At 41.9% G+C, this 10149-nt stretch overlaps 1 protein-coding gene across 2 annotated transcripts in view; it reads left to right on the top strand.

Moving 5' to 3' along the window:
- The first annotated feature begins 8826 nt into the window (after nt 1-8826).
- The window catches only part of MTMR7 (myotubularin related protein 7), a 43395-nt gene continuing 42072 nt past the window's right edge, over nt 8827-10149 (top strand). For both annotated transcript variants that reach the window (XM_057420378.1, XM_057420376.1), the window contains exon 1: nt 8827-8898. In XM_057420378.1, the coding sequence (XP_057276361.1) occupies nt 8875-8898 (24 nt within the window). In that variant the 5' untranslated portion in view covers nt 8827-8874. The remainder of the gene's footprint in view (nt 8899-10149) is intronic.

Raw genomic sequence — 10149 nt, 5'->3', positions numbered from 1 at the left:
CTGCAGTAAGGAAGACACTACATCAGAGGATTTATCACCTGATCTTTATGCAAGGATACAGACTGAGAACTCTGGCCCATCTGGGATGTCTTCAACTTTGAGAGGCTATCACAGCAGCTGAATCATTAACCTCCTCCTCAGCCACCATCCCTGCACCATCAGGAAGGACAGAAAGGGGAAGAGACAGGCACCTGCTCGGCATGAATACCTCAAGCAGCTTCCGGGACTAGTTCTTTTATATACATCATGTTGACACATGAAAACAGGAGTCTTCAGTGGTAGTTTCCTGTGCTTTATAGAGTACTGTCAGCTTGGTTTTGTGGCAACTATGGATGTTTATAGTCATGCTGGTAATTTCCTAATGAAAAATGATTCCTATAGGCATGCTTGTACACCCAGTCACATGCTTCCCTCTGCCAAAGTGACACTGCACCTTGGGTTTATGGAAAATAGCTTTCATAGATGGCAAATAACCCACACCAGTTAGAACTGCAAGGAATTCCATGTGTTCTGCTTATGAGTAAATCCATGGTGAAGTAGCATTTGCAACACCTCTCCTCCTTTTCATCTTTGTTTTCACTAACATTTCCTGATCGCACTGCAGGCTTCATTCAGGGATATAAGGACATGTGCTCTGCTTAGGCCAGCTCCTGCCCTAAGATTCAGCTGTGGACAGCCCCTTTGGAAGGCAAGTCTGAGGCTGATAGAGAGTAGCAATAGATAAAGCACAACAGGCAGGTAAAATTTTGCTGGCATTGGACTACCAGTACCTAGTTTATCCCTCAGAATCCTCCAGCATGAAATAAAGCACTGGAATAAATTCTCCCTTTTGGCTGTATAGGAAGTTGGCCATAAGGTTGCAAGCTGTCTAGACACCCTGTTGTAGCAGGAAGACCTACACTGGAAGTAGTGTCTAGCTCATTGAATGCTGATGTACTCCAAAGGGAAGAGAGCGCCAACATCTTTGTCTCTGAAAACTTAAAACTTTCAGAAGACTTCCTATCACAAGCCTATGAATGCAACAGTTAGGTGGGGACAATGTGGGCGAGAATGTAAATACCGCTGATTTTCCCACTGTGAATTTTGACCATGACTAAAAGTCACTGGGTTCTTGGGGATGCTGCCAATGCTGACCATATGATAGTAGGAGCTGTCCATGATGATCACACCAACAATGACCGTATTACTGTGGAAACTGGCTGGCCAGCAACAAGCATGACTGGGCAGTAGTGAAGGTCTACAGACTGATGTTCACCCTCTTTTCCACAGAGATAAATGATGAGAACATATATTGATGCTGAAGGGCAGGCAGTAAATAGAAAAAGAGGCTTTCAGATGTGAATCTTCATATGCGCAAGCTCTGCTCTCCTGATAGTCAGCTTGAGCTTCAATGATACAGTCCCATTCTTGGCTTAATAGAGACACACTCTTTTTTGACTTTGAGGAGACCACAGTGGATTCCAACCAAAGCCCAGATCAGGACCCAACGTTCTGCTATTAAAGGAGCATTTCCTTAGCAGATTCTTCCAGCTGCACTAGCAGCAGTTTCTGCATGATTATCAAATCTGGATATGTGTTGGGGTCCCTTTTGGCATGGTCTAACAGCATCAGGCCAGCTGCCATAGCCTGGCATGCAAAACAGCAGCAGTGAGCAGTAGCATTTCTGTGACAGAAGGAAAGACTAGAAAGGATGAAACTCTAAAGCATTGTATTTACAGAAGCTAGTGATGTCTAATGTGCACAAGGCAGATGGCTGATGAGCATCGACACAGAGACGTCCTCCTTCTGTGGACACCAAGGGCATGGAATAGATGTTGAGCCAGTTTACTTGAGACTTGTACAGATGTAGATTAGCAGTAGAGATGTAAGATGGTAAATACGACTTGCTCAGTAAATTCATGGTGTGGCATGCAGCAAAAATACAGTGTAGGCAAATGCTTTGTGTGTTGACTATAATCATTAAGTTAGTTAACTGTTAACCTCAGAGTGGACAGTTATGTACAACCATATCTATAGTGATCTTCAGTTAATGATACATTTCATCTCACGCATGAATTTTCTAGAGATTGCATCCTTTCCACTCAGATGAGAACCTTTCAACCATGATAATCCATGGACCCTAACTGTGACCAGTGAGCAAAAATTTGTTGGAACAATACCCTGGACATACTGCTCTGGGAACAGATTACAACAAACACTGTCTTCTCATGCATAACCCTTGAAAATAATTGACAGAGATAAAGAACATAAATCTAATACTACACACAGTGAGAAACTTTCTGGAGTTAGAGAGAAGACCTTTTCTGAGCCTCAGAGCTTTCAGCCCAGGAATGCCAGAAGTGGTTCAAACTTTCTTCAGAATCCACCCCAAAATTGAATTTTTTCCCCCAAACCCAAAAAGCAGTAGTGGAACCTAAAACATACTGACCAGGTGGAAGTGAAACAAAGTGAATTCAAATATGAAACTGCACAAGTTTTGGAAAAGCACACGTGAATTCAATCATAACACCCTTTCAGACTGGACACTGGGGTTTCTGTGACTCTTGCTAAATCAGCTATTTATAAAAACCTAAATTGCTTGTCAGTAGTTTAGAGATTATCACATAATCTGAACCTCCTTTTCACAGGTTAGTAAGCCAGAGACTTCACTGTCAACTTTCACAGTGTCACCTTATCTCCTTAATACTATGGTAGATAAGAGGCCAAGGCAATCACTTGAAATTCAGGAGGATTTCAAGAGGCGTTAGTCAGCCAAAACTGATTCTGGCCACTTACAGTGATGGCTTGCTGGTAAGATGGTAGGAATCACATCAGTTTCAGGTGTTCTGCATAGACATTTAAAGAATTGTGTTTCGCTTTAGCACCTTAATTAATAATATTGGTTTTAATTAAAAAAAAAAAAAAAGCCTAAGCCTAATCTTAAGGTTTACTTTTCAAGTTCAGAGAGAAACAAATTCTAAAAGTATAGTATTATAAAAATATGCTTTCACGTGGTGTGAAAAGTTTTTATTCTGTATTTTTGGAAACAAATGCCATTTCTCTGTTTCCCTACATATAACTTTGGAGCTTCTGTAAATTTTTGAAAGTAATAAAAAATAATTTACTGTCATCATGAACTCATGCATAAATCTCATAACTGAAAAGGCCACATTTGCTTCACTGACTTATAATCATCATAGGTCAATGAGGACTTTCAGGATAAACTAACTCTTCAGTATTTTAAACATAGCTTTAGCTAATTCCTGTACAAAGACCATGGGATACATTTCCCCTGTTATTCACTTATTTTTTTCTTCTCTGTTCTTTTTTACCTAAACCCAAATATACTATGTCCATTTCTTGGTTGGGAAAAATGCCCTAGGCAGACCATTAATACAATCTCATAAGTTAAGAAAATTTTCTTTGTGAAAATGTTGGAAGCTGTCTTACTATCAGGATTTTATTTTTCATTGAACAATACTGCTTCAGACTATTCACAGCTGTGGTTTCTCTGAACTCAGTAGTCTCATTTCCTTCTCCTAAATTGTGGCTGAGCCCATGACCGAACATTTCAATGGCAAGGGTTGAGAAGATAAAAAATTATTATTTAAAAAAGTAGATATTTTTAGTACCAACTAAGGGAAAACTTCCTAGCTAGGATTCTGGATAATACATTATAAAGGTAGTCAGACTATCACAGATACTGCAATTTGGAGAATCCCTACATGACTTGCTAGGATCTGGGACAGCTGCCTAACACTTCTTCTCAAAGAGAATTACTCACTTTCACTCATGGCTGATACCTGGCTCTGTAGTAAAGCCACTTGCAAAATACCTATTTTTAAAAATTACCATTTTTCAAGTGGAAAAAGCACATTTCTCTGTTTGTTTAATGAAAAATAATATCTTTAAAAATTAATAAATCAGCTTTATTCTAACTTTCTGTACATAGTTGAAGATTTAACTTAGAAGCAGACCTGCTCAGATGTATTCAAGCATAGCTAATCTATGGAGGGAGGTGGGGGCCTCTCTTCCAAGTTCTCTGTTCCCAGTATAGTAATTGATTACAGCAGTGTCTTGCTGAGAAGCCAAGATTAATAAATTGCTTTTCACTGAGCTGTCTAACTGGCAAAAGAGAGTATGTAGAAATTTCTCTCTATATTGATTTGCATAATGAGGTAAATCCCTAAGCAGTATTTGCACTACTTCAAGAGTTTAGGAGTTTTGAATCATCTTGTGGAAAAGTCTGTTTCCTTACTGGCTATATTGAGAATCACATCTTTCCATCTCCTTTTTCCCCCTACAATCCCTGTTCTAACAACTGACCCATTCCTTTAACTGCTATGCGTTCCTTTAACTGCTATATGATATATACCAGCTTAAGTATACCACAGCTGACATCCCAACACCGTACTCTCCAGTTGGTTGTCCTAACATGCTTTGTTATGAAAAATACAATATTTTCACAGTAGCTGGATTAACTATTCTAATCTTGTTGAAATGCTCTCTTTTAACAGTGATCAGTTCACCAGAATCTTACCAGTTTCCTCAACTGGGGGAATCCTCATGTAAGTAACTGGACATACATCCTGAGTGATACTAAAACTTCATCTGTTTTATTTCCCTACTATGCCTTTCAGGCCAGTTATACATCTGGCCTGATACATATCATGTATCATGTATGTCATGTATATCTCATATATCATATATCATATCAGTTCATCTATCTGCAGAATACAATCAAAACCATTCAGATTTCCAGAGATCTGCTCGTATTCTTTCCAGCGTAAATTTGTTTTTATAAAAATGCAACACTGTTTTGTAACAAGGCAAAATCAAAGATTGCTTTGAGTACTTCTTGAAGGAAGTGTGAAATGGTCAAACCTAGTAACAGTTAGCTGAGTTAAACAATAAAGTGAAAGCTACTCCCTGCGTCCTTTACCTTTTCACATGCAGCTCCTGCTTGATTAACTGGGCGAGAAGTTTGTGTGTCCAAGTGCATTTGCCATGAGAAACTTGCATGTTCCCTGAAAAAGTTCAAAAGTTATGAAACAAATATAAACACAGTTTCTAAATAGATGGTACTAGTTATCCTGGGCATATACACTGTCAAGACACCTACGAATTGCACCTTTGACTGTTTGGAGGCTATCAGTAGTGCAATAGGTAACAGGCAAACAGGAGTTTTGATGCTACAGTGTATGAATGCCTGCCACATTTCATGAGTGAATGAAATTACCCCTCCTCACTAACCCCCAGCCCAACTCTTCTGGTTTTGTTTTCTTATTTCCCCTTTCACTCTGTCACTTGGCTCCCTGTCACCACTCACTTTCAGCTGGCTCCCTTACCTCTGTATCACACAGGAAGCCAGTTCATCACACAAAAATAAGTGAAGCTAGACAGCTAAAACAAAGCAAATAGTGCAGCAAGTTCACTTGGCTTATAGGCACTAAAGCCAGATAAATACCAGGACAGAGCATAGGCAGAGCGAGCTGCAGAGCTGGAAGCAGAGGCAAGCAGTTAAAACAAGCTAGGGGTCTGCCTTGCTGCACTGGCAGCAGTTAGCTCATCTCAGCCACGCTGTGAGCCAGTTACAGATCCATACCTTAGAGTAGGGTGTGGGCATCACTTCTGTGGGATCTTGGCACCGCAGAAAGCTTATCTGGGAAGAAGATGCAGCAATGCAAAGCTACAGTGCCTGCTAAGGCCACGTGCTCTTAATGTGGTTTTGTGTTGGAAAGAGGGGGGCTAAAAATCTTCAAAAGGCTTCTTGTTTCTTCAGTAACATCCTTGTACTGTTGGTCTTCCTAGGATTCTCTTACATATTGGAAGTGAAGCATGTGCTCTCAGGTTTTACTGGATGAGACTGAAAGCTGACTCTGCTGCTTATGGATATAGAAAATCCACTGGTATCATTCTAGCCCTCAGTGACTTGCCTTCTTCATGTGACATTAATCAAGAACTTTGTTGGCAGTTGCGGCAGAGAGGTCAAAACCTATGCAGGCATGGCAGTTTGATTTTCCTGCCCCTACACCTTAGTTGAGTCAGCGCAGTAGGCTATGGATTGTTATTTTGTGTTGCTACCCTCACTGTACCTCTACTGTGCACAGAGGATTTCATTTCCAGGATTTTTAAAACAGCAGTTTCCATGAGTGTGAAATACAAATGAAAAATGTTAGAGAATGTTCAGAGGATTGTGCTTACTGCAGTAGGCATAACTTTTATCTAAACCCATGTTCTGTTTATTTCTGTTCTTGCCCATTAGTTATTTTGCCAGTCCAAGAAAAGCCAAAACCTCTGGTGGGATGTTGAGCAACTGACTGCTACATAAACAGGTTCCTCTGAGCAATGTCTTAATTTTGCAGTTACTGATGAATGTGAAGCAGAGATAAAGTGCATTCTAACTTAACTCTGAAAGTCTTCTTGCCATCAGCAGTAGGATTTGAACTTGGCTGTAATGAATCACAAGATGTACCAGAGTGTCATGGTTTAAACCCAGTCAGGTAACTTGTTCACTCACTCCCAGTGAGTGGTGCCGAGCTGACAACAATCGAGGTCCGTGTCCCCCCCCCCCCGGGGTTCTCCCCCACTCCCGGAGGAACGGGGAGGAGGATCGAAAGAGTGCAACTCCCACGGGTTGAGACAAGAACAGTCCAGCAACCAATGTACACAAATCACCACCGCTACTATCAACTACAACAATGATAAGGGAAAATAACAAGGGAAGAGAATACGATACCACCGGCCAAGAAGACGAGTTCCACCCGGAAGCCCCTGTCCTTCCGGGTAACTCCCAGTCACCCCCCACCCCGGCCATGACGTGCTGTGGTATGGAATACCTCCCTGGCTAGCCCGAGTCAGGCGCCCCATCTCTGCTTCCTCCCAGCTTCCCCTCCTCCCTGGCAGACCATGAGCCTCACAAAGTCCTTGGTCAAGGTAAACATCACTTAGCAACAACTGAAAACATCGATTTCACCAACACTGTTCTCAGGCTGGAAGTCAAAACACAGCACTGCTACTGCTGAACCCAGGACACAGAGAAAAAGTAAATATCTCTGGGGACTGAAAGGATAACAGTGCATTCTTCCAACTTTACTTATGCACTGGCTGTAGCAAATGCCAAAAGATGATAACGTATGCAATGAATCATGTCAGCCATAACTGCAAAGGAAATATATTTCATGGCTGGTTAATTCTTAATTGAATCTGGTGACTCTGGCCTAAAATAGAGAGCAAAATATGTCAATGATCAAAAGTCTTGTGAAGTCCACACTTGTTGCAATTCATGCACTTCTATGTATCCTATCCAATTTTCAATCAGAAAATGGTATTTCCAACCCTCATTTCAGATCTGAGTGAACAGAATAAAATGGAATGATTAAAAACTCCGAGAAGAGTTTTCATCCAGTTGATGGTGTCTCAGATTATGGTTATTCCAGCCACTCCTACTCAGTAACAGCAATAGTATTATGAGAAAAAGGAGGTCAGAAATTGACCAAAATAGGGGAGGAAGGAAGGAAGGATAATGGTCACATCTGGGGATGACTTATAGTCCAGTCCTGACAGTGCAGCTGCTGTCTCATCTGACCAAACATCTCACTGACACTGAACGATCTAGTCATTCCTTAGTAAGAAAGTGGCAGGATTGGAGAAACATTGGCAGGGCTGGAGACAGTGTGACTATACCCATTGTTCCCTTGGGGTAAAATGCATTCACATTTTTTTGTAAACACATGTTATTTTCCGCCCATATTTTATCTTTCACAAAACAAATTCATCTTGCTTTGTTGTCTGCAGGCAAGAGAGGATATGTAGGGAGATTCTGCTGCTCTGGAGCAGAGCACTTCTGCCATGGCCTTTGTGTGGTTGGACAGGTTTCCACATCTGTTTCCATCCCTTTGTGAGGCTAGTCCCCATTTGTGAAAAATTGCTGGAATACACTGATCAATACAGAATACCTGGGCATTTGACAAGCTTCAAAGTTTATGGTTTATCTGAAATAATATATTAGCATTAGCACCTCTAGCAATTTGCACTTTGGCATATACACTGAAAAGTTTATCTTTGTGCTCAGAATATGATAGTGATCAAAAGACTATTAGAGATAACTGTTCTCCATCTTTGCACAGGTAAGCTGGGGAAAACAGCTCTGTAGCATTTCTTTATGCTCCAAGAGGTAACACCTCTCTTGGACCAGGCAAGGCAAAAGATGGGATAAGAATTTCAGGCATACGATTGAAAACTGCATGTCATGAAAAACCTCCCCTTGTGCAAATCTGAGGATGCAGCAAAATCGTGAATTACAGAACAGACAAGCAGAGCTGGAGATAAACAAAATTCAGTGCTTCAGTTTCAGTAAGTGCAGCTTTTGTCTTTGAGACACTGTACATGCTGGACCGGGGAACAGAAAAATAATAGGGGGAGGCGATGTCAGACAGAGCTCCCTTTTGTGTTTCTGGTCTTCTTTCCTGAAGGGAAGGACGGAGAGGTGCAATTTTAGGCGAGACAGCAAACGGCTATAGAGCCACCTTCAGGCTGTGCCCTTCGGGGGTGCCTCGCAGGTCCCCGCGGGTGCGCCCGGGCCGGGGCCGGGGCTGGACTGGAGCGGGCGAGGAGCATCCCCGCCGGCGGGGCACCATGGCAGCTGCCGGGGAGGTGGAGCCAGCCGCTGACCTGCCAGCATCGGAGCACGCTATCGGCTTTGAATAAATCCTCCCTGTTTCCTTCCTACCTCCGCCGAAAAACGCGAGGAAAAATAAAAAATAAAAATATTATTAAAAATAATTATATATATTTTTAAAAGCAGGGCTGGCAGGAGAAAACAGGAGAGAAGCCGGGTGCGTGCGGCCGCCGGCTGCGGGAGGTGCATGAGGAGCTCGGCTGGGGGCTGCCGCCATGGAGCACATCCGGATGCCCAAGGTGGGTACCGGCGGGCGGGCGGCGGGGCCGGGAGAGGAAGCCTAGGCCCCGGCAGCACTCCAACAGCACCCTACCATCCCTCCGGCCGGCTGCTGCTTCTGCTGGAAGGAGCCTTTGGCCGGAGCCTGTGGCTTGAGGCTGTGCACAGCCATCCTCTGCAGGCTTTGTAGCTGATGCGGAGCTTTTTTTTCAGCAGGTTTGCTGTGAAATCCGCACAAATACTCGTTGTTTTGCTATGTGGGCTGAAGATTTGTCGGGTATTTTTCCTAGTTTTTATTCTGTCCTTCCTGTAACACTGATGGTGTCCATGAGTTGTAGGTATCCAAAATCAGGTCTGTTGTCTGCTTCTTAGATGCCTTTCATTTATCCCAGTATTTCAGACCTGGTGATGACTTTGTGTTTGTATACCAGCATTTGGGCAGCATGAGGCCTGTATTTGTTAACAGAATTGCCATCGTGCCCCCAAAAAGAAGATACTATTTTGACACATGAATATTGCAGGTTAAAAATAATAATCCCAAATGAACGAATAAGTTAATTTGAAGTGGGAGTGGGATTTTTTTCACATATATTTATGTATTTATTAACCCAAACCCCTGATTATTTGTGTTTGATTTGTGGCTATTTGTCTTTTATCAATATTTAGTATGATGACTTGATTTTGAGATGAGGGCCTTTTCTTACTTTATCTACATTTTGGGGTCTTTAGGTGTTGAGGTGCAAATATATTAAAAAGGTAGGCAGTTACAACAACTGCCTTTCCTCACATCTCATTTAATGATCAATTATCTCCCTGTGTGGGAAGGAAGAATCTCAGAATATCAAGAATGTATCCTACTGCAAGTAGGAAATTATCAGTGAAAGTTGTCTCACAAATGCTTCTGACCATTAGCTGAAGAATGCTGAAAGCATGAATGAGGAAAATAGGGAAAATAAATGAATAAAGGTAGAAAAAATCCTAAAAATAAATGGTCATATTTGTAGTGAATGGAAAGCCCAGGCAAGCCCAGGCAATGGAAGCTTCTCTGTTAGCTTTTCTACAAGCAAGTCCTTAAAATGTTACTATGCATATGCAAATCCCATTTCTGTATCCAACAGCTCTGAGTAGGCAGTATACTGATGACTCAAGACACCAGAAATCTTACTCAGTGCAAGGTGATTCTGCAGTACTGGTTCCTAGCATTCCCTTACATTACAGCTATGCCAAAAGTTATCCTTCTAATGCAATAATGCAGTTTAGAAGGCATTCTT

Source organism: Pezoporus wallicus, unplaced genomic scaffold (genome assembly GCF_028554395.1).
Source record: "Pezoporus wallicus isolate ANWC-B61680 ecotype Strahan unplaced genomic scaffold, APGP_CSIRO_Pwel_v1 contig_5552, whole genome shotgun sequence".
NCBI lineage: Eukaryota > Metazoa > Chordata > Aves > Psittaciformes > Psittacidae > Pezoporus > Pezoporus wallicus.
The sequence above is the reverse complement of the archived record's forward strand: the minus strand, read 5'-3'. Positions and strand labels throughout refer to the sequence as shown.